At 40.2% G+C, this 24635-nt stretch overlaps 2 protein-coding genes across 3 annotated transcripts in view; one reads left to right on the top strand and one right to left on the bottom strand.

The window, feature by feature from the left end:
• COL17A1 (collagen type XVII alpha 1 chain) overlaps window positions 1–8641 on the top strand; it is a 49368-nt gene extending 40727 nt beyond the window's left edge. The window contains exons 41-57 of the mRNA XM_077125933.1: window positions 269–328; window positions 687–713; window positions 1034–1066; window positions 1157–1231; window positions 1529–1579; window positions 2107–2229; window positions 2723–2860; window positions 3366–3434; window positions 3810–3950; window positions 4516–4605; window positions 4701–4811; window positions 5294–5440; window positions 5739–6134; window positions 6649–6786; window positions 7045–7107; window positions 7230–7310; window positions 7666–8641. Of these exons, the coding sequence (XP_076982048.1) occupies window positions 269–328; window positions 687–713; window positions 1034–1066; window positions 1157–1231; window positions 1529–1579; window positions 2107–2229; window positions 2723–2860; window positions 3366–3434; window positions 3810–3950; window positions 4516–4605; window positions 4701–4811; window positions 5294–5440; window positions 5739–6134; window positions 6649–6786; window positions 7045–7107; window positions 7230–7310; window positions 7666–7721 (1799 nt within the window). The 3' untranslated portion in view covers window positions 7722–8641. The remainder of the gene's footprint in view (window positions 1–268; window positions 329–686; window positions 714–1033; window positions 1067–1156; window positions 1232–1528; window positions 1580–2106; window positions 2230–2722; window positions 2861–3365; window positions 3435–3809; window positions 3951–4515; window positions 4606–4700; window positions 4812–5293; window positions 5441–5738; window positions 6135–6648; window positions 6787–7044; window positions 7108–7229; window positions 7311–7665) is intronic.
• A 1661-nt stretch (window positions 8642–10302) lies between these two features.
• Window positions 10303–24635, bottom strand: part of SLK (STE20 like kinase) — a 57450-nt gene continuing 43117 nt past the window's right edge. For both annotated transcript variants that reach the window (XM_077125934.1, XM_077125936.1), the window contains 6 exons: window positions 18462–18591; window positions 17726–17850; window positions 17030–17218; window positions 16361–16486; window positions 14919–15032; window positions 10303–13867 (listed from right to left, as the gene is read on the bottom strand). In XM_077125934.1, coding sequence (XP_076982049.1) covers window positions 13721–13867; window positions 14919–15032; window positions 16361–16486; window positions 17030–17218; window positions 17726–17850; window positions 18462–18591 — 831 coding nt within the window. In that variant the 3' untranslated portion in view covers window positions 10303–13720. The remainder of the gene's footprint in view (window positions 13868–14918; window positions 15033–16360; window positions 16487–17029; window positions 17219–17725; window positions 17851–18461; window positions 18592–24635) is intronic.

The following is a 24635-nucleotide window of genomic DNA, read 5'->3' as shown; positions in this document are numbered from 1 at the left end:
TCTATCTCTCTATCTACTTACCTAATCCATCTATATCTATTTAATGCTATCTCTTTTTATTTATTCATTCATTCTTTTATCCAACCTCCCAACCATCTGAACATCCATCCATCCAGCTATTCAACCATTCACCAATTCATCCATTTAGCCACCCAGCCATCCATTTGACAAGTATTTATTGAACACCTACAGCCCACCAGGCACTGTACTAAATTCTGCTCCTTACAAATGTAGCTGGGTCCTCACTCAACCTCTGTTTCCTCTACAGAAACCTTCTTCTCTGGGCCCCCAGGCCCACCCGGCCCTCCAGGCCCCAAGGGAGACCAAGGTGAGGGCCGTGTCTCAGGGAACCCCTGCTTACCCCACCGGTGGCCAGGGGAGTTTGGATGAGGCTGAGTGGACGGGAGTGTTTCTTCGTCTTCCTTCTGTATCTCATTAGGCGCTCAGCAGCTGGAGCATGGGGGGAGGACAGGGGGGAAAGCCGCCCAGTGCCAGGGGGAACGGGGCGGACAGAAGCTCCAAGAGAATTTCCACCCCCATCTTAGCCTGGTGGAAGGACAGGCTCAAGGGGCCCCAAGCTCGGTGTCAGCTCCAGCACTAGAGCCCCATCCCTTCACTCAGGGGCCCCCTGAAACCACCACGCCTGGTTGATACCTGCCTCACTGTTCCCTGCCTCCCTCCCACAGGCCCCCCTGGCCCCCGAGGACACCAAGGTACGGCAGAGCTGGCACGGAGCAGAACCTGGGGTGGGGCGGGGTGGAGCAGTGACACCGAATGTCTGAGGGCCTTGAATTTCTTGGAAATGAGTTTGGTCCAAAATAGCAAGAGTAGATTAGAATGTGTCTCTGTGTGTGTTCGCAGCAGGTGTGTGCATTTCTGCACCGTGTGTGCAGCAACCCTAGGTACTTCCCAAGGGCAGTGCAGCTCCAGCAGTTAGGACGTGGGGATGCCTTGGTGGGGAGGTGGTGTCCCGGGCTGGGGCATGGGTGCAGGGAGGAAAGCACAACTGACTGCCCCACTGTGTGTTCCTTAGGTGAGCAAGGCCTCCCAGGGTTCTCAGCCTCAGGTAAGGGCTGGCCCCCGTACCCCTTGCCAGTTCTGCCCAGATCTTCTCCCTGCCCTGGCTGACTGCACTGCGAATGGTTTTGGCTTCTAGGTTCCAGCTCCCTTGGACTCAACCTGCAGGGACCACCAGGCCCACCTGGCCCGCAGGGACCCAAAGGTGACAAAGGTCAGTGAGGGCACAACCAAGAAGGCGGTGAGGAGGGAGCGCAGGGCTGGCTCCCAGAGCCCCCAGGCCTGAACAAAAGGGCTGACAAGCAGGTGGCATGTACCTATTGGTGCAGAAGCCTGGAAGAAAGAACAGGCAAATGAAAGAAGAGGCTGGAGGGAGAAAGGATGAGGACATGGAGATGCCCTTCTCTGCCCAAAGGGAGCTTGTGTATCAGTGGGGAAGTGAAGCTACGAGATGTGGGACAATTGCTGAGCCACCAGCAAATAAGTGTGGGCTTCTTGTTTTGGATTTCAGGTGATCCCGGTGTCCCAGGGGCTCCTGGCATTGCTGGTGGTCTTTCTCTAGGTAAGAACCTAACTAAGGTGACCAAAGTTCCTCTCCCTTTCTTCAAGTGACGCACACATCATTCCAACGAGGAAATCCATTCATTCACTCATTCCATGATTCCATATTGATTAGGTACCTCCTTCCTGGGCTCAGCTCTGTGAGCCGCCTTCAAAGAGGTTTCAAGTTAGTGGGAGTGGGAGGGAAGGACCCTGCATATTAAAAGATAGCTAACAGTACCAGGTGACAAATGATGGAGGACAGCACTGGCCCTGGGTGCTATGGGAGTTGGGAGAAGAGGGAGACCGTTTAGAGTACTGAGTAAGTTGCTGAGGGACAGGAGGGCTTAGCCGGGGAGAACTCCCCACCTCTGTATCCCTCGCTGTGTTTCGTCTCTTCTTGGGGACGCTTCTCTTTGCCACTGTCCTCTATCTCCCCCTAAAGAAACAGCCCTCCACCACCACCCCTCAGATAGGAGAAGCAGTGCCTGGGCCCTCTTTGGCCCGAGAGTACAGAGACCTACTCAGAACCCTTGCTCTTTCCCACAGGGGGCTCCTCGAGTACCATGTATGTGCCAGGCCCGCCAGGCCCGCCGGGGCCCCCTGGGCTTCCAGGTTCCATCAGCAACTCGGGCCTGGAGATTCAGCAGTACATCTCTGAATACATGCAGAGTGAGTGCCTGGCGGCGGGCGAGTGTGAGTGTGTGAGCGGGCAGGGGAGGGGCGGACAGGTCTTCCAGCCCTGGAGGCAGACCCGCAGGCCCGTAAGTTCCCCCAGGTGCAGAGCACACACGTAACAGCCATCATTTCCAACCTGCTCACTTGCAGAGGCGCTCCCCTCCCCTGCACGCACCCCACTTATCAGTGTACCCCCCAACCTCATCCCTGGACCTAGCTGCGGGTTTTCCACATATGTGGGTGCCAGAGGTTTGTCGGATGGGTGGCTGACAAGAGCTGTGGCTCTCAGGTACCGCCTGACCCAGCACAGGTTTCTGCCTCCGTTTCTCCATTGGAAACAAGGAGGCATCGAGGAGCCCTGCGGGCCCCGCCTTGGGTCCATGGATGGGGTGGGGCAGGCATTTCATCGCATGTTCCAGGTCACCTCTGTGGGGGAAGACATGCCTTCCTGGGCACAGGCCTGACTGCTTCTTTCCTTTGGTGGCAGGTGACAGTATCAGGTCTTATATGTCTGGAATTCAGGGTCCCCCGGGTCCACCTGGTCCCCCAGGGCCTGTCACCACCATGGCAGGCGAGACTTTTGACTACTCCGAGCTGTCGAGACGTGTTGTGAGCTACTTACAGGGTAAGCCTCTCCCCACTCCCTGTGCTTGGACACCTTCCTCCTAAGGCCCCACTTTTGTTCCCAGAGCCTCATCTCCGAATCTGCAGTGTGCTTTCCCTTCTCCTGAATTTGGCTTTTAATTCTGCATCCACAGTAATCAGGGCACTGGGTTACAGCTTCATAAAAGGGCTTCTTCAGACTAAACACAGAGCTATGTTCCATGAGCCTTCTTGTGTTTGGTTAGTGTGTTCCTAATTGTAAGCACTTTTTATTTGTTCATGAAAGCAGATCCACTGGTAGGATAAGCTAAAGTGTATTCTTGTAAACAAACTGCATTTCCTACTCCCCAAACAAAAACAAAACTAAAAAACACACTTGTGACCTTTTGATGCTTTCATAATGACCCCCATTCACACACACCCCCAAATAGAAACAGCTGTTGTTCAGGTCTTTCAGTCTCCGGAACAAAGAAGTGTTACTTCAGTGCCAGAAAAGCAGGTAAACCTGAGGTTTTCCTTCCCTACAGCTTCGGGGTACAACATCGGCTCATCCTCTACTTCCATCTCTTCTGAAGATCTCCTGGCTGTGCTAGAGCGTAAGTCCCCCTGGTGTGGGCTAGAGGTTGGGACCGTCTTTACTATCTCCTGACCTAACTCAGCAAGCACACTTGTCCTGGCCAGAGCTTTGTGAGGGTTGCAAAGGGCAGGCAGCCTTTTGGGGTGAAAAGTCATTCCTTAGTGCTCTGATCTGCTTCCAAGTTGTGAATCTGGAAAGAGAACAGCAACCCCTTACCCCCAGGGCAAGGTAATCTGGCTGGTGCCCCTGCAGGTACCTAGAAGCTCATTGATTTTCTCCTGACTGATGTGGGCCTCAATACCCAGAACTCGCAACTCTACAGAGGTAGCCAGGCTGTGGCTGGGCAATAGGATGGCCTGAGGTAGCCCATGTTAATGCTTCCTCTCCTTTCCAGGGGATGATGTGCGTCAGTACCTACGTCAGTACCTGATGGGCCCTCGGGGTCCCCCAGGGCCACCAGGAGCCAGTGGCGATGGGTCCCTCCTGTCTTTGGACTATGCAGAGCTGAGCAGTCGCATTCTCAGCTACATGTCAAGTAAGTGTCAGCCCTCCTGGCCTGCCCCCTCCAGGCAGGGTCTGTGACGAGGACCTGGGCACTGGACTTCCCTGTAATGGCCCCTGTGACCCCCATCTACAAGTCTGCCCAAACCCAGAAGGGTGAGTGGTATCAGAACTATTCAAACCTATAACCTCAGAGCAGGTCAAGGAGCACGGAGAGGAAAGCTAAATAAGTGTCTTGACTTCCTATATGGAGTGTGCTTGTATACAACACACACACACACACACACACACACACACACACACACACACACACATTCTCTCTCTCTTTCCCATACACACAGCAGAAGGATATGAACAGTTTTTAACCTGTACTCTTCTTAGAACCTGAAGGCTCTTCTCCCTTTCGTGTCAACACACAGGATTACGTCTCCGTATTGCTCTTTCCTGCCTGTCTCTTCCTGCTACCCCTCTTTCCCTTTCTCAGACCCAGCTTATGTCCAAAAACATCTCTATGTCTGACCTCCTCTCTGGAACTACGTTTTCATCTGCCTTTCCCTGCATGATCTGACTCCATCCTAATTTGGGATTTTGTTCCCCAGGTTCTGGGATCAGCATTGGGCTTCCTGGCCCCCCAGGTCCCCCTGGCTTGCCGGGAACGTCCTATGAGGAGCTCCTCTCCTTGCTCCAAGGTACGACTCAGTGAGGGTATCTGTCTAAGCGTTGTGGGATGGCGGGGAGAGTCCTTCGCCCAGGCCATGGCTCTTTGTTCTTCTTGTTGTCCCAGGGTCTGAATTCAGGGGCATTGTTGGACCTCCAGGTCCCCCTGGGCCACCAGGGATCCCAGGCAACGCATGGTCCGGCATCAGCGTGGAGGATCTCTCCTCTTACTTGAATAGTAAGGCGCTGGGGTAGGGGGATAGGGCTGAGGGAGGCAGAATAGGCTTTAGCAAGGGCAGCCATGGAGAGTTAAGTAAATTCAGCCAGTCCCAAGTCCTCCTGCAGCACATCCTGGGCTGGGCCCTGGGGCCCTGGAGAAGAACACACTGTTCTTACTTGTAAGATACTTTCAGCCTTGCAGGGGGAGAAATGGGGAGGGATTGTGCTCCCAAGCACAGCCCTTAGTGAATACACAAGTCAGCATGCGTTTAGGGGCTACAGTGGGGCTCCAACTCTCAGGGGCTGAAAGGCTTAGGAAGAGGGGATGTGATTGGGCTGAAAAAGGCTCAGAATTAGCAGTGGGAGGGCAGTGAGAAGCACATGGGCCTTGGTCAGGGCCTCCAGGGTCCTGCTGCCCCCTCCTACCTCTTTCCAAGAGGGGCCCACACTGGGCCCTTAGCCGAGTTCAGCAGGATGACCCCTGGCCTTTCTCCCACGCAGCTGCTGGCCTCTCAACCATCCCAGGCCCTCCAGGCCCTCCGGGTCCTCCAGGCCCTCGGGGGCCTCCTGGTGTCTCAGGAGCTCTGGCCACCTATGCAGCTGAAAACAGTGACAGCTTCCGGAGTGAATTAATTAGCTACCTCACAAGTAGGTGCCCTGGCCTCAATGTCCCTCCCTGCTCCCTCCCCAGACCTTGTTTTTCTTTATATGTGTGGGCAATAAGGTGCTTGAAGGAACCTGGGAGGCCAGATGCATGTGAGCGAGCCATGAGGAGGGGCAAGCTGGGTTTCTCCCATGCCAGCATTCTCTGGCTTCTCTGCAAGTACCCTGAAGCTCACATCCTCTTCCCAGGGGCTTAGAGACCTTGAGCAAAACCCTCTTAACTCTCACTTCTTTTTCTCCACCAAGATCTGAACTTCCAATAACGCAGCTTTGTCCCCCACAGGTCCTGATGTTCGCAGCTTCATCGTTGGCCCACCAGGCCCTCCCGGGCCCCAGGGACCACCTGGAGATAGCCGCCTCACATCAGAAGAAGGTTCCTACAGCCGGAGGAGCAGCTCCTCCTCACACAGCTCATCAGTCAGACGGGGCACTTCCTACAGCTCTTCAATGGGCATAGGAGGGGACCATAGCAGTGGTTCCCTGGGTGAAAGAGGAGCCTTTGGAGCTGCTGCAGGAGAAGGGAACCTCTATGGCACTGACATGGGCCCAGGCGGAGGCTATGGGGCAGCGGCAGGAGAAGGTGGCCTGTATGGCCACGAAGGTGGATCCTTCAGGGCTGGCTTTGCTGGAGATCTGGATTACAACGAACTGGCTGTTCGGGTGTCAGAGAGCTTACAGCGTAAGTAGAGAGGCGTTAAAGCCCAGGCCTGGTGTGACCATGTGAGCACCTGAACATCTGGGTTCCAGAGACTCGCGCTCCCGCTTTCTGAGCGCCCAGGCTGTGAAAACAGCAATGCTGGAATCAGGTGGGCAGACTGAAGATGGCAGAAGTCCCCACCTAATTCTCCTCAGCCAGTTCCAGTACTGGGAACTGAGCTGCACGTGACAGTGCATGCTGGGGACTTGGTGCTACATTCTGGGTCTCAGCTGAGAGAAGGTTTTCAGCTGAGAAGTCCTTTCCTAGGCCAGCTTCATGACAATTCTGCAAAGGCCCCCGGTGAATGCCCACTGCAGGCACACTCTGTGCCTGTCCACCAGGGAATACGAAGCAAGAGGGCAGGGATTTCCCCTTGCTGTGGCTTTGGGAATGAAACCACCCAGGGTGCTGTCCTCCTGCTGTGAGAAGGGTGCTGAGTGACTCCTGCAGAGCACCCAATCCTTGCTTCCTTTACCCACACTCTGATGTTTTAAAGGTCAGGGCCTACTGCAAGGGATGGCCTACACTGTCCAGGGCCCACCAGGACGGCCTGGTCCCCAGGGGCCCCCCGGCATCAGCAAGGTCTTCTCTGCCTACAGCAATGTGACGGCAGACCTCATGGACTTCTTCCAAAGTAAGAATTTTGGTGACTGTTTTCCCCAAACTTAATTTGCTGCATAGTCTCCCATGGGGCCTGATTCTTTGAAACAAGTTTTGTGAAAATACCTTCAGTTTTAACACTCGAGATGCTGAAAATCTGATAAATTCTAAACTTTCCCTCTTGTGAGTCGAAACACAACCATAACTACCTGCATTATTCTGAACAAATTACCTTGTCTCCCCAGCTTCAGGCAATCTCTAGTTTAAGTCCAGTTTTACTTCCCCCCTACAGCTTATGGAGCCATTGCAGGCCCCCCTGGGCAGAAGGGAGAAGTGGGCGTGCGAGGACCCAAAGGTAAATGCTGGCAGGGAAGCAGCCACCGGTATCATAAGTAACAAGCTCTTGCTGAAAAATAGTTACTTTGCCAGGACTATCCTGGTATCTGTGCTGTTTCTTCATGCCCTCTGTCATTTTAGGTGAGAGGGGCCCTGCAGGACTGCCAGGTCAGCCTGGGCCACCAGGCCCTCGGGGGCACAAGGGAGAAAAAGGTGACAAAGGTAAGTCTTGGCTACCACAGTTTCTGGAGTGTGGAAGGCTGGTGCGCCAGAGAAGTAAATGATTTTTCCCAGAGCCAGCCTGAAAATTTAAGGCCATTTACTAAATGCCATTTACTAAAGACAGACACTACCAAGAACATAATTTACGTAAATCAAATTAAAAACTAGGGAATAAGGAAGGAGAAGGGTACTTGTGCAGGTAAGAAATGAAATAAGTCTAAAAACTTAGAAGTTGATATTCTCACAAAAGATTTCATCTTTCAAGCCATCTGTAGTCACAGTTGCCATAACTGCTAAAACTAAAGTGCCCATGGACCATAAGATTTTTTTTAACTTCCTATTCACCTTATTTCAGGTGATCAAGTCTATACTGGGCGGAGAAGGCGAAGAAGTATTGCGGTCAAGCCATGAGCCACCCTTGGCAGAACAACCTCCTGGGCCAGTTCATGCAATGACTTCTGGCGCTTATGTCAGATTCCCTCCAGAGGGTGAGAGCTGGACTCTGTCAGCTTCCTACTGAAACAACATAGCCAGTCAACTATCTACCCGTTTTAGTCTGGAACAAATAGAATTCATCAAAGATACACAACTTGAAACAGCTTCACTGGGTATACTTTAAGTGTAGTTTGTGATGTTCTTAAATGAAACTTCCTTCTCTGCTATCTGAGCTCCCTGGCTTAAGACTTACTTCTTAACCCCAATCTAGGAAAGCCAGTTGCATCAAGTTGGCTCAGAAGGCTTTTGAAGTCTGAGCTTTGCTACAAACCAGCCCAGAAAATGGAAGTGCAGGATAGGGATGCCTTCCTGAAGTGATACTTGATGGGGCTGCATTCTGGTTAACGCTACAAGTCTGTTATCAGCTCCTTCCTCCCCTGTTTACTCTGCATTTAGTCACAGCACAGATTTGCCTAAGCAGCAACTTTTACAACTGAAAAAGTTAAGAAATTCACTTCTTCTGTAGATGACTGTTTCTAATAATTTTTTTTTCTCATTACATATATTCCCACTTGCTTAAAAGTTTGATTGTAGCTATAATCTTTACCCATAGGTCCATGCCAGAGTTTATAGTACTGAACTAGACTACAGCAAATAAGAAAAGGGCCATGAACAAGGGAGAAAGAGCAAGGAGGGAAAATAGAATACTTGATGTGGGGACAAATGGCTTCAGCTTCAGATGTTTCCTCTGTCTACATTTAAGATACGGCAGCGAGACTGGAAACAGTTGGTTTTTAAGCACTTTTCAATGTCTGAAAATATTTGTATGTGGTCTATAAGATGAAGAGTCATTTCAATTGTAAAGTTTCCAATTAAAGAGGTTTTTTTTTTTCTTTTCTAATGATGTTTAATATGGTTCATCCAACCAAAGACAAAGAAATCTGGTTAACTGGGCCTGACTCTGATACTATTTATTGCAAGCACAAGACAACAGAAATAGTTATATTCTGGGATACAAGTTTCTGGCATTTTCTTTAATCATTGATATATAAAGGCATACCTTTACTATGCTCAATCTGGGCACATTACAGAGCAGTTGAAAGTTTTTCCTAAGCACAAGTTACTTAAAATAAACATATGCAACAAATGAACAAGATTAAGTGCAATTGATGTGGTGATTTATCCTGGAGTATATTTGACAAATAATATATGAAGCTTCAAAACTCCTATTAAGAACACCCCACAGAAATATACAGTAAAATCAGATGTTAAAATTCAGAAGAGGCTACAGTTGGCCAAATTGTAAATTTGTTTCAGCTGTGACTCTTAATTGCTATATAGTTTAAAATGAGGTTATATTAAATCTACTTCTAAGATGCTACTCTTCTAAAAGACTGAATTGTTCACTTTCAATATGGTCTTTCTTTAATATGTCAAACACTATCCTAAAAAAATCACACTAAATACCACAAACAATTGCTAGCAGCAACCAGTCAAGCACCAACCATGGTGTTTGCCTCGTTTATTATAGTTATAGCACTAAGCTACAAATGTGTCATAAGACCTTCAGAAATTCATGAGAATTTGAATTTTATGAAATTCAATGAACAACTTGTTTTACTGTCTAATGAAAATTTATTCTTGTATATAATGAATGTACTGTGCCTTTTTAATAATTTTTTTCAAATAGCACTCATTAATTTTACCCAAGGGGTGAATGCATTTACTTTCGTAATAGCAGCTTTAAGAGCTCAAACACTCTATCTCCTTTAATAATGATTTTTATCTTGATTAATTATACTCATGAACTTTTTCCCTAGCTACTAGATTTACCTTCTTTAGATATCCAAGAGTCTTCATAGTTCTTTGCCTAAATGAAATAGGGTAAAAGTCCAAATCTGTTAATTTCTCTGGATAGAATCCAGAAAGAGGACAGGCAGATATGTCCTCAACTGGATGGCAATGGATCCGAACCTCTTTTGTTCCATAAAGAAAAGGTCAAGAATGAGCTCAGTGGTATGCAATGCTCCTAGATCAGAAAATGACATGCTATTCCTGCCCCAGCACAGCTGGGTACTTGCCAAATGATGCTGCCTAGTGTCTACTAAATCTCACATGAACATACCAATGATGAAAAGAGGTTAATTTAGCAAAAATGAGGTCATATGGCTTGTAAAATGCTTGGTGAGAAAAATAATCCACCCCAAGGGGAAGGACGATTTTTTAAATATGTATATATATGTATGTATATATATATATATATATATATATATATATATATGTTGATGGAAATATTTAAGCACCTCCCAAAGAAGGGGTTTACATCTGAAAGACCCCCATTCCCCCACTCCAAATTACTAGCAGAAATTACACTTGTGTGTGTGTGTATGTGTGTTTTGACTGCCAAAGGCTAAGAACACTAATAAGTCTGGAACAGCCAAAAGATGTGGAGGACTGTAAGTTTTAAAATAAAACTTGGATCAAAAGAAGCTATAATGTATTCTCATACAGGAAAATCTACTTTAGAAGATTCTTAATAAAAGACTACTTCCCAAAATAGATTAAGAAATAACTTTATTTTTTGTTTGTCAATTCCATGATTGAAAAGACACCTTTGCTCCCAAATAGACAAGAGGCATGTTTGGAAACAAAATTCTTTCTGAAAATTTAGCTTGTGGAGTTACACTGCAAATCAAAGCAGGATCACAAAACACTGCGGCATTGAAAACTGATAGAATACTCTACCTCCCAGCTCGGTAGCAGAAATGTTAAAGCTTTATCAAAACCACGTCAGCCACAGAAGAGCAACAACCGGGGCACTAATAACTGTTCTACCTTCAACTTAAGTAAAGCATTTAAAATATCCCATTACCTATAAAAGAGCATTTCTCAGAAAAGAATTGATTTAATCAAAAATGATTAGAACTGGAACTCTCCTCTTCCACTCAGTTCTAAGTTTTCCTTTAATCAACAATATTTCTAGCTTAAGAATTTGACAGAATTTTGGCTTCTCAGAAGAGTCTTTGTCATTTGAGCACAGTGTGGAATGGGAAAAAATGTGTTGTTACAAGGGAAGTAGAAGAGTACAAAAGACAAGTCACTTCTGAAACTCGCTGATGCTCAAAAAATCAGAGACTCTCTGTTAAAGTGAGTCTCATTTGCCTGAGAGCTTTGTGCTTGAGGAAACACTACTTAGAGGTAGCTCTGGTTCTGGTTTATATTTAATTACAATTTGCTTTATCCTGTCACAGGAAGGTTCTAATATTGTTAGCAAAGTCTAAGCACTCTAAATTTCCTCCTTACCCACCCGACAGCTTCCCCATAGAAAAGGGTAAGAAAAAGCTTAACTGTGACTCTATATGAGATTAGCAGCTAATGCAGCAATTTACACTCAACTACTAATTGAAAGGACGAGGAAAGGCAAGCTGGTGCAACAAGCTCTATGAGCTGGACCTGCATCAGTGTGGCGTTCTGGTGTGCTCACAGCACTCAGGAGACGGAGGAAGGCTAAGCAATTTGGGTGAACATATGCAGAGTTTCTTTTATGCATTTCATAGCACAAGAACAACCAAATTAGGAATGGATTTGACTAGTCTCAGATTTCAAAGAAGTCTGTGCCCCTCCCTAACTCCCAGCTACACTTCCTGCAAGAAAGTCGGGTCACTGTGAGCACAGGGTCCAACCAAAGGCGGGCGGGGATGGTATGAACAGCATGCTCCATAAAAACACTTCTCTGAGAAAACTTATATAATTTAAGAATTAAAATGAATTCTTCAACTCTACATATGTGCGATTTTATAGTCTCCAATGCACATGAATATGATCATATTTGAAAGAGAACTCTCATGTGAACACTGAATCCAAGGGGCAGTTTTAAAAGAGATGCATGAGTTGCTAATAAACTTACCCAGAGTGTTAACCATTCCACTCTGAGCCTCTCTCCTTTATTCAATTAATCTGAATGTCAACTGAAATGAATAGTAAGAATAAAAAATTCAGACTAAATTAATTACATGTCACAAACTATTTAGCTCACAGATCACTTAAATGATACTGAAAATGGCCACTGCCTGAAATACTAATTTTTAAAAAACCAAACTGAAATTTTCAAGGGAGTAAGAGGTATGAGAAACTTCCTCCCCTCTCTCTATTCCAATACATCATTAAATAAACTGAGCAACATTATACCATGATTTTATCTTAATATAAACAATTTCCATCTTCATCCTGAATATTACTTTATAAAGATATATATTTTTAAAGGCTTTCAAAACATCTTTCAACCCAGCATTTGAGAATAAAGCATTTTGTACTGTGTACACATTCATGTGATAAGTGTATGAATTTACAAGCATACATAATATATATATATATATATATATATTTATATATATAAAAAAACTTGGCTGGAAATTAAGGCTAGCTACAAAGTTGTCCAAGTAAATTATACTTATCAAAGACTATTACAAAATTAAAATCACACATGCATTTTTAAATCATCTAAAACCACTGAAAAATAAGGCTCACCAAAGTTTTAAAATTAACTACAAGAAAGTGCTACAGACATTTACATTTTAATATGAATCAGTGTTCTCACAAAGTTACCTTTAATTTTTTTCACTGACCTTAAATATAACATAACAAAAAACAAACTTTTACAATTTGGTATCTGGCACTCTTAAAAAAGAACTGGATGCAAATGACAGACAGCAAGCATCATCTACAAATGTACTGCCTCATAAATCAAAGTACAGTTTATAATACTGTTTGACCCAGACAGCAACCACATGATAAAGGTTTCAATTTTTTTTTTCCACTCAAATCAGAGTAAATTTAAATTTGGAAGAAAATAAAACTAAAATGTAAGTCATCTTATTTCAAAACAACAACAAAAAGTCATTTCTAACATTTGTCTAAAAATGTAAATTCTTTTAAAAAAGTATTCTGAACAAAGGCCTCTTTTAAGATTTTAGAAAATACATTTATAAATATAATTGAGTGCTTGGAGGCCTCTGATAGTGTTTTAAACAAACAGAATCTGCTAAAATGGGGAGCAGTCATTTTACCAGCTCACATATTATTCTAGGAAATAAACTGGAACAGTTAAATCTATATTATTTTTAATTTGTTGAGTTTTATATTTCCCATTTGGACATCTAAAAGTTACCTTTTTAAAATTTATTTTATTTTTCCATCTTTCCAAACTTTATACAACATATATTTTGGATGAAAATTTCTATCAAATGGCAATAGAAGCAAGATTTTCAGAACAGTAATGTTTAATGCTAAGGGTGTTTGTCCCTGTGGAATAAGAAAAGAAAATCCAATTTCAGACTTAATTTTGTCTTAGCCTCTATTTTAGTAAAACTAGCACCCTTAATTATTAGCTCATGCCTAAAAAGGTAATAATTTTAGACAAATTACTGAAATATTTTTTCTCTTTTAAAAGCATTTGTTCCTATGTTTAAAGATATATTTATTTACTGAATTGATGGCATATTTTAAGCAACTCATAGTTTTTTCATGAGCACTGATTCACCCAAAAAAAATTTATTCCAACTTTCTACAGTAGAGTCTCAACTACAGAATTTAGGCATCATTGAGAAGTTAGGTCAGGTAAAAAGATATTTATTAATACTTAGTGATGTAACAGTTTCGTTGTTTTTTTTTTTTTTAATAACTTTAAACATTATTTTTCTAACAGTTTCTCAGGTAACAGTGTTTAAAGAACAAAATTTTTAGATTATATACAAAATCACCTTAGGGAATTACTATAAGATGCCACTTTGCCAACATGGCCTAGCATCTGTCTTCTTTCCTTTTCCTTTCATCTTTGCTTTAAAAACAAACAAAAAAACACCTAGGTTAGGCAGGTGATTGTCTTTATGAGCTATCTGCTATAGACTATGGCAGAAGATGAAGAAAACAAAATAACATTTAAAAAACCAAACCCAACCACAGAATGGTCTGTGTTGTTATGAACCAGTGGAATGCAAGCTAGGGATAGGATAGAATTTGGAAATTCGGCTCTGTGTTGAAGGATTAAGGCATTCAGACTCCCCGGTCATTTTAAAGAATACTTCCTGTTCCTGCAGTTTTCTGGCAAACTCTTCTTCCAGTGTCTAAAATAGGAAGGGAGAAAGAGTCGTTATATGCTGGTATTATAGACAGAATTTGCTCTGACAGCCAAGAAAACACTACTTGCCCCAAACACTTTCTTTTTATATTATCCTAAGGAAGACAGGATTGCTCAGTAGAGCAATCAGAGGTTTTGCACAACCCTAGTTCAAGTCTCAAACTGGCCATGAGTGGACAGATTGGGCCATTTACTTAACTTTTCTATATGATTAAATCATTCAATTCCTCTGCTGTAAAATATGGATAATATTAGCTGCCTCACTGGATTGCTGTGTGAAGATTTAAATGTGAAAATGAAGTCCTTAATAAGGTTTACATATGAGGGCTAGCAAGGCGGTCTAACACTGGTAGCAAAAACAGAGTTGAAATAACTGAATAGTATAAGACCACACTAGCAGGGAGTCACGTGCAAACAGAAAAAATTAAGGGACAAACGGCTAGAGAGAGGCTGTCCCCATTTCCCTGGATTGTAAATTTACAAAGCATAACAAGGTCCTAGTAATCTGACTCCAGTTAACTTGTCCAGACTCAGGCATCATCATTTTCTTTCTTTTCTCCCTCCCTACTGCCCTACACACAGGCACACTTTCCTTCCCCACAATGCTCCAACGATAGGAAACTATTTGCAATTCTCAATACATATCATTTGCCTCATGCTCTTCCCTCTATTTAAAATGTATCCCCTGCATCCCCACCCCTGCCCAACCCGTCCATTAACCTAGCAAGCTCTTCAAGCTTTGCTTGGCTTCCAAGGCACCTCTTCTCAAAAGCTTTCTCTGCCTTCTCCAAGCAGATTTAAGTACTCCTCCTTTTTCCTTGTACATTGTTCTCCTTTCCCTGTATCCTGAACTTACCTTCTTCAGAGCAACGATCCTAGTGATTTGTAATTGCTTGTCATTAGACTCTGAACCTTTTGGGAACAAGAACTTTGTCTTTTTTCACTGTAACTCCTATACCTGACAAAATTAGGCAGAAAGCCAGTGGCTGGATAGATGAATGAAGATTTATCATTTTAATTAGAGCTGTTAAAATTACCTTTTTCCTAGGTCTCAATTTTTCTCTCCACTCCTTTAGTTCCTGGCTGTGTTCCTCATCTAACTCCTTCAGTTTCTGAGTCTCATGTTCAACCAATAAGTGGCATTTTTCATTCTGAAAAGAAAGTTTGGATTTTAAAAAAATTCAGAGCAACTAAATAATTTTTTACAGATACAATTATCCTCCAGAATAATAAATTACTCATCAACATTATAAAAAAAACAAGGGCTAAGAGCTATGAAATGAGTCATAGTTTCATTTTTTTATAAGTTTAGAAACTAGATTTACTAGGTCTTTTTCTAAAACCTAGTTCTACATAAAATTAACATATAGTAAGAATTCATTCTGTCTTTTGTTTTCCTTTTTAAGAAGGTTTGCTCATAAAAGTGACACTGTAGAATAGAAGGCAGCTTGCATACATTTCACCTATTGGTACCAGACTGCAGGAAAGTTAGTAAATTACACAAACATACAAAATATCCATAATATATACAATAATCTGAAATTTTAAACATTTTGGGTTACATAGTAGATGGGCTGCATACTCCAGGTAAAATTAAAAAGTAGCTCTCTCTAAAGTAATCATCAAATTTTTTTCCCCAAAAACTTAGAAGAAAATGAACTAGTTCTCTCTAAACACAAAGAAAGTTTTAATTCAGAATCTAACAAAACTGCCATCTACATTTTGAAAACTGCCCATTTGTTTTGCAAAATATATAAAAACAATACTCCTTTTGAAAGGCTCATTTTTTTTAGATTATAACTTAGCTGCATGTTTATATCAATTTTATATTAATCATTGTTTTTTAAAATCTAAACAAGTGCTTCTGATACTAAAATGATCTTCATTTGGATCTATATAGGAAACACAAACTTAAATCCCAGCATTTTCATGAGTAATGTGCAGTTTACTTTGGTTAATGTTTGAGACTGAATCATGCGCCCCACAAAAGGCATGTTCAGGTCCCAGTCCCCAGTCCTGTGGGTGTGAACCCATTTGTAAATAGGACCTTTGAAGATGTTACTGGTTAAGGTATTACCCAAACAGAATAAGGGCGGGCCTTAATCCAATATGGCTGAAGTCCTAATAGCAAAGGAAATTGCACATATAAAGAGAAGCCATGAGGAATAGCCAGAATCTGGAAGTCAACAGAACCTGGAAAAGAAAGGAGAATATGCTGCCATAAGCACTGCCATGTGACAGAAAAGCCAAGGAACCCTAGGGATTTCTGGCCAGCTAGAAGATACTAACCCTGAGATGAAGCAAGCTTTCTAGTCTCTGAAACCATGAGCCAATATATTCCTGTTGTTAAGCCAACCCATTAAATGGTATTTGTTCTAGCAGACAGGAAACTAAAATAGTTAGCTATTATTTTTTCAAAATCAACCACTTGTGCAGCGGCCCCACCTATAAGCTTTGTTTTCATGCTTCTATATCTAACCTGCAATTGATGTAGTTCTCGGACATTTGCTTCACACTGCAATTGAAGATCCCGCATTTGATTTTCATGTTTTTGATGCTGAGCCATTCTCTCATTTTTCTGCCGCTTTTCTTCTTGAGCTGCAAACTATAAATAAGAAAAACAAAAGATTAATTATGGTCAATAAGCACTGCAATCTCTGCATTTTCCAAAGGTGTAATTAAGGAATTTAACAAGCTCAAACTACAATAACTAAAGCTGCAAGCAGAAATATGCTGTGATTCAAAGCTGGGGTCTATATTGTGACTGTGGTGGTGGGGGAGACAATTTTGATTAAAACCTCCTCTCTGTTTAATGACCTCATTAATTTGGATATGGGACCCATACCCACACAAATATCATAATGAGGCCACAAATTTTGACTTAAAAATCTGTCCAAGTCATCTCATTCCCAGGCCTGGTCATAGGATCCAGTCTAGCCTAGGATCTAACGTGGGGTACTGAAGACAGGGCTTTGCCCTCTGTGGTGGCTACTCTAGGAAGACCAAATTGGTATCTACCTCTGATTCACAGAGTTGAACTAAACATCAATAAACCCAAGGTCATTCTAAATATTTACAACACAATCATATGGCGCCTCTAAACATCATTCAAAATTTTAAAACCTGAAAAAAGAGAGTAATTTATTACCTGTTTAATTTTGTCACGGTCCTGATCTGGCGTGGCTGTTGAGTTAATTCTCAAACTTTTCTTAAACATGGCCATTCGAGTCTTGGCTTCACTGCGCTGAATCTTGGGCAGTCTTGCTCTTTCTTGAGTTTGTCTGTTTTTCAATTCCTCAATAAGTCGCTGGTTGTAACGCTGCATTTGTTCCGTTTCCTAGGAAAGTTTTAAACAGACTCCAGTGATAGGGGTATAATTTAATAGTCGGTATTCATACATGCTCAAACATGCAATTTTTTTGTTACTCCCCCAAATTATCCTCTCCTTAGATGTACAGTGACCACCAACATATCAGGCAAAAAACAAAGAAAAGCAAAAGTTGTTAGTCTCATACTGAAACTCTTACTAAGTACAGGGAGTCCACATTTTAAAGATATCTGAACCACAAATGGAGCCAAAACAGCTATCTTTGAGAGACAAAATGGAGATTCCAATGTATGAGTCCTTTAGGTACTGTAATTAGCTATTTTCTTTATAAATTTGTAGGAAAGAAGTTAGAAATCATGATCAGGATATGTTTAATTACACCAAATTTCATCAAAGAAATGTGAGGATAAAAGAAAGGGAATTTAAAATTCATTCTTTAAGAAATATAAATTTCTAAACTGAACAGCTTTGCAAACTTTCCAATGAACAAGAGGAGGCAAATTTCCCTTCATTAACCTTCTCATGGCGTTTAAGTAGCTGATGCCTTTGCATGAAATACTGATCTTTAAGTTGCTGTTTGAGCAGCTGGTGTTTTTCTTGTAAGTGTCGTTCTTCAAGTTCCCAAATTGCAGCTTCTCGAGCTAGAAGAGGAAAGCAGTTTTCAGAATGTCACTTAGTTCTTTAAATGTACTTTCGGTCTTTATTTTAATACTTTCATAAAATTGTTCTACATACACTCATTGACATTCTGAGCTATAAAAGAAAATTTATCAATGTAAAGATATTAATACCTATTACCATTTTCTATTCTATTCTAATGTCTTATACAGAATACCCCACCTACCACACCAAAATTCCATTTTATCATCTTAATAAGAAAGAAAAAAATCCAAGCTAATTTTTAAAGGGAAATAAGTATGTAAAACCCCATTCTATCATGTAGACATTAGTATACCAACGACTACAAGGCATAATGAGTATACACAATCATTCAGCTATATTTCTAGCATCATCTGGTCAAGAAGATGTTTTAAGAATATGTTATGTTCACTTCTGTCTTAAGGAAATTCTATTATTTTGCAGTATTTCTTAATTATAAAAAGGGTTTTTTCCCTTATTACCACAGCTTTATTTATCCTTTGCTCCACCATTCTAGGAAGGAAAATAATTAAAACAATTTGCAAATTATACCTCATCAATGTTTTTTAGCTATCATTTTATATATATACATATGCTGCATAATGTCATATACCTCTCATGAGCTGCTGTTTGTTATTCAGGCACTCTCTCTCAATATTGGCTAACTCTGCCTTCTGTTGTTGGATGATCTTTTTCAGAGAGCCATCTAACTCCTGTTGTTGCTTCTGAACAAACTCTTGTTCCTATTGGACATAGTTAACTATCAGTTAGTAAGTATCTACTGATGTAAACATCCATTTCTCTATAAGACCATATATATTAGTGATTAACAAGAGCTCCAAACCAAGTTTACAAATTTAACTGGATTTAGAATTCATCAGAATTATACAGTAGATATATAATATGAATGTATTAATCACCCAATTCAAGCCCAGAAAAAAGTATCATAACACAAAATATTCTAAATTCATTAGTAAGAATGATATGCACAAATGTAATCTATTTCCTACTCATAATTAAAATACCCTGTTACACTGGCATCTTGAAGAAAATAATATAGTTGCAACTTCGAAGACTGACGACTGATTCCACTATGGTATGGCTAAAGCAAAAAATAAACAAAAAATGCCTTTTAGGAAGAACGGCAATAGACAGCTAATAAAATGGATATTAAAATTTTAGACTATCTTTCTAAGAAATACAGAGTTAAGAAGAAATATCATGGCTACACTAACAGAGGAAGATAGTTTCTACAGCTATAGAAAACAACAGTTTGAGGACTTAATGAGAAATTCTGCATTGTTAGAGATATGTGAACTAGGAATAAGAGAAAAGTTACCAAATTTATAAAAAAAAAATACAGCCTATAAATCTATTAAAAATTCCTAATAATCAGAGAATTCTCCCATCAAATTTTATGATTCACTTTCATTCATTCAATAACTCTCTATGGGGCATGCTTTTAAAAAAATCCTTTTGAGTCACAGCCACTGCACCCCCCAAAAATCAACAAATGGTGCTACAATAATAAGACAGTCACATAGAAAAAGAATGAAATGTGATTCCCACCATACCAAACAAAACAAAACAATTACTGTGTAAGAAAGGGAACCACTAAAGTGACTTATGGTCTTTATGCTAGATCATACAGTTTCTTAATGCTACTTTATACTGTCATAGAAGGAAAAGAACCAAAATCTAAACTGAAGAAATGTAAACCTTTACAGCAGTTTATAACTAGCTTAAGGGATATTAAGATCAATTTGAATGTAGATTTAGAAATTTAGGATTGAAACAGCACTCTACCCACAATGCCACCTACTCCTCCCCTGCCTCCTACACATCCAAGAGAAGATAAAACCCAAGATCCATTTGGCAACTATTTTTTAGACCTTGGACAGAGTCTGACATGATCTGGATTACCATCAGCTAAGTCTCCAGTGTGCAATGGAGTAAGGCTAGCAATGTTCCTCAAGATGTTTACCTTACTACAGTGTTTCTGGAGGTCAGAATCAGCTCCTTACAGTTTATTTAGAGTAAAAAATGCTCCTGTTTCATCTGTATCATTAGTGATATTTTACCATAAATAGAAATGTACAGTACCAGAAAGAAAAGACTAAATAATTGCCTCTTATAAAATACAATTATCAACCTAACTACAGTAACCTATATCATTATATCACAACCAAAAAAATTTCAATAACTATTGAAATAAAATTCAACTATCCAGAACAAGAGCTTCCAAGTTCTATTTAAAGAAATGCAAAATTTCCATGCATATATTTACGCAGTTATATTACGAATAAATTGTTCAAGTTTCTCTATAGTGCTTTCTCCTACAATAAATATTATTTGTAATAAAAACTAAATTATTGCTTTTCTAATTTTATTGCAAAACATCTAGATGCAAACTTGTTTAATAAATTTATTATAACTTGCAGTGTATCAAAGCATTCTTTTTTGTTCAACATTTTTACTACTGATTTGCATACAGGATTTCAAAAATATATATCTGCATGGTCAAGAACAATGGGTCCAAATTAACTAGCATAAACACTGACTCAAAGAAATCAAATACAAAAAGAAAGAAAGCAATGAGGATATAAATATATTATTTATGTGGAAATAAAAAAGGTAAATATCAGACAGGGTCACTAAAAAAGTGAATGCAATTTCTGATCAATGAAAATCATGGTCATATTACTACAATACACTTATGTCTAGATTAAGCAAGGTTCAAAGAAAACCTTTATTAAGCACTTAGTAAATCTGGGTACTGTACTGGGTACAAAGTTACTATAATCAGTAAAAGACCATTTTTGCCTTCAAGAAGCTTCAACTCTATTGGTCCCAAGTACTTTCTGTCTGTCAGTCCAAAGAGAATTCGAACATAAGCCACAGAAAACTCAAAACTGGAAATAACAGGCCTAGAAACCATGCCTCATAATGAATTAACTGTAAGTATAAAGGAAGCATGCCCTGAAGCAGCTAATGCATAGGACGAACAGAACAGCTACCTCTGTGGAAGCAAGCAGAACTAGCACTGTATTGCTCCAGAAGGTAAATTAAGAAGGTGAAAGTCAAGATAGGCAAATATAAGCCCAATTTATGGAAGTACCTAACAATCAGAGCAAGCAAAGAAACTAGTTGCTTTGTTGAGCTATGGACTTGAATAGTCATGCAGAGATTGAACTATGTAGATAAGGTTACTGCATAAAGAATTTTTATATCAAAGCTAAAAATTACCTGAAAGATCCCTTACACAATAATTAATATACTGTATTATCTCAAAATAAATGGAAATTTAATATTATTGAGTCTTCATTAAGTTTCCTAACTCCAAAAGCCAAGCATAATATGTTTGTGATGGAATTTGTCATTAGAAGTTACTTCTAAAAACTAACTAAAAGAAATCTTACATTTCAAAAAGACTGCACAAATATCATTCACCTTAAAAAGAAGTTAACAAATGGATGTGATCACTAGGAGTAACAAATAAAAGATAACAACAACAAAAAAAAGAATCCAAATTAAGGCCAAAAGTCATTTTTAAAAATGGACATATAAACTATAAAATGAGTGACATCTAAATGTACACTTTTAATTTCTCATAAGGAATTTTATCATATTTAATCCAATAACTATAATCATTAAAATACATCTTCGGATTCTAGAAAACTAAGTAAGGGCTACCACATATTAGGTTATTTGTACAGAACTTGATCGTCTTAACTCAAAAGAAAGGCTAAAAATGGTAATGATCAGAAAAGTGATCGTAACTCATGATTTCTCCCTCTCAAAAAAAAAAAACAGTGCTTTACTTAATCTGTAAAGAGAGTCCAACAGCTGCCAATAATTAAAAAAATAAGTCTAATTTTAGGAGAGGAGAAAAGGAAGGGTTGAAATCAAGTTGTATTCTATCCACTCCAGTAGTATATATCAAATACCACAAACAAAAATTACCATGCTAGTTGCTTCCTTTGGAAACTGTGACAGAATACAGCTCGGAATTCCAAGCTTAATATAAAACTACAGTAAAGAGAATAGCAACTCACTATTCATTATTGACAGTTTGAATAAATAAGAACTAAAATTAAATGGAACTAAAATCACCACTTTTAATATGGCTTTTCTGACCATATCCATAATGAAAACATCTACACAAACATATATGCAATCATATCACTTCACACACAGAAAATCTAATCACAGCATTCAATTTCTCACATGTGCAGTATTCATAAAATACTATTGAGAAGATATCTGATTTTTCTTGAAGATGCTGAAAATCAAATTAAAATTTCAGGAGTGCAAATAGAAAAAAGAACACTGTATTAGAAGTGTTCTAGTTCCAGCTCTTCCATTAATCTCTTGTGCATCTGCACAGTCTTCTTCTGTGCCTTGATTTCTTCATCTGTAAAATGGATACACTCCATCCTTATCTTAGGGTGGGAGCAGTGAGAATCAAATATGAAAACTCTTTCAAGAATACTATATTACAAAGTTCGTGTCAAGTTATTCCTGTTATTTGGTATTATCACCTGTCCATCTTCTAGATTTTAGCGAATAAAGCCAACAATGAAAGAGGCACATGTGAGTCAAAGAAAGAGCAGGTGAAACAGGAGGAGGCATCCCCCACAGGCACCTGAGACTTACGTCCTGCATTTGGGCGTTGAAGACTGCACAGGATGACAACTGAAAAGACTGAATCATGACCTGAGCAACGCCCTGTGGATCAGAATACAATGCACCTCCTAGGTGAGAATATATCTGAATGACTTTTTGTAAAGGACAATTATCATTATACAAATGTTGAGTTTCTTGAGGCCTGTAACAAGTCACTTAACAAAGGGAACTCTCTGTTATCTATAAAATGAAAGATTTAAACTAGATCAGTGGTTTCCAAACTAGTTTGTTGCTGTTATTTTTAAAACCAGAATATCTTTTTTAATAACTCATTTTAAAAAATCTCCATTTATGTACTGAAAATAGATGGTAATTAATATTTTACAATGTCACCTTCTGTGTGAGATTAAAGCAAAAAATGTTTATTAGTTACAAAATTTATATTTTGACTGGAGCATTTCCTAATATAACTTATGTAGATAGTTTGACTGAACGCTATAAATACTTGGAATCTCAGGTAGGACATGAGATTTTGTTGGTTTCTCCAGAGTGATGCCCCAATGAATCCCAGAGTGATTCGATCAGTGAGTGGAAAAGTATCTGCAAAGCCCCCTTCGGGGAGTGGTGAGAACAGGGAGAAATTCAACTTCCCCAAGTTGAATTCTTGATATTCTCACAAGCAGTGTGGACAACCAAAGCTATAGGCAGAGCCCCCAGTCTCGGGGTTTGTTCATAGGAAACTTAACCCCACAAAGGATAGGTCAAGTCTACTTAAAATTTAGGCCTAAGAGTCACCCCCAAGAGAGCCTCTTTTGTGGCTCAGATGTGGCCTCTCTCTCCAGCCAACACAACGAGCAGTCTCACCACCCTACCCCTCTCTACGTGGGACATGACTCCCAGGGGTGTGGACCTTCCTGGCAACGTGGGACAGAGATCTTGGAATGAATGGAGACTCAGCATCAAGGGATTGAGAAAAACCCTAGAATGAGCTGAGATTTAGCATCAAGGGATTGAGAAAACCTTCTCGACCAAAAGGGGGAAGAGGGAAATGAGACAAAGTGTCAATGGCTGAGAGATTCCAAACAGAGTCGAGAGGTTATCCTGGAGGTTATTCTTATGCATCAAGAAGATATCATCTTGTTATTCAAGATGTAATGGAGAGGCTGGAGAGAACTGCCTGAAAATGTAGAGCTGTGTTCTAGTAGCCATGTTTCTTGAGGATGATTGAATAATGAGACAGCTGTCACAATGTGACTGTGATTATGAAAACCTTGTGTTTGATGCTCCTTTTATCTACCTTGTCAACAAACGAGTAGAACATATGGAATAAAAATAAATAACAGGGGGAACAAATGCTAAAATAAATTTAGTTTAAATGCTAGTGATCAATGAAAGCAAGGGGTAAGGGGTATGGTAGGTATTATCTCTTTTTTTCTTCTTTCCTGTGTTCGTTTTATTTCTTTTTCTATTGTCTTTTTCTTTCTTTTTCTGAATTAATGCAAATGTTCTAAGAAATTATGAATTATGCAACTAAGTGATGATATTGTGAATTACTGATTATGTATGTTGTTTTATTTTATTTTTTTAATTAATAAATAAATTTTTTAAAAAATCTCCATTTATAAAACAGATAAAAACTGGTGCTGCTTTGGTTGAAAGGAATGCAGGGGCCCAGAGCCAATAGTTCTGGGCCTTTTAAAGGGATTCCCTGAGGCATTTCTACCATACCTGGTATGGTAGTCTGAAAACCACTAGACTAGCTGGATGATCAATTATGTTTTAGCTCTATGACTATATTTGATTATTTATGAATTATCAGAAAAAAATTTAAATGGACTCTACAAAGTTATCAAGTTTTAGCACCTTTATCAAAAGAAGCCGCTAAAGAAAAATATATAGAAATTAGATTATAAAATTTCTCACTGAATTTACAGAAAAAAAATTTACTACTACTCCTAGCTTTAGTTGGCAAATATATGCCAGCTCCCAAAACTATAAGAATAATCACCACCAAAGTCTTATCGATGTACATGATCATCAAGATAATTTAACACTAAGTTCTCAATTTCAACTCCAAAGTTTGATATATTGCCTTTGGGAGTTTAAAAAACAAAAAAGTTCTATCTATATTCCTTTAAAAGTCAAACCCATATTATTAGTA

Source organism: Tamandua tetradactyla, chromosome 13 (assembly GCF_023851605.1).
Source record: "Tamandua tetradactyla isolate mTamTet1 chromosome 13, mTamTet1.pri, whole genome shotgun sequence".
Taxonomy (NCBI): domain Eukaryota; kingdom Metazoa; phylum Chordata; class Mammalia; order Pilosa; family Myrmecophagidae; genus Tamandua; species Tamandua tetradactyla.
This window is presented reverse-complemented; position numbering and strand designations above follow the sequence as displayed.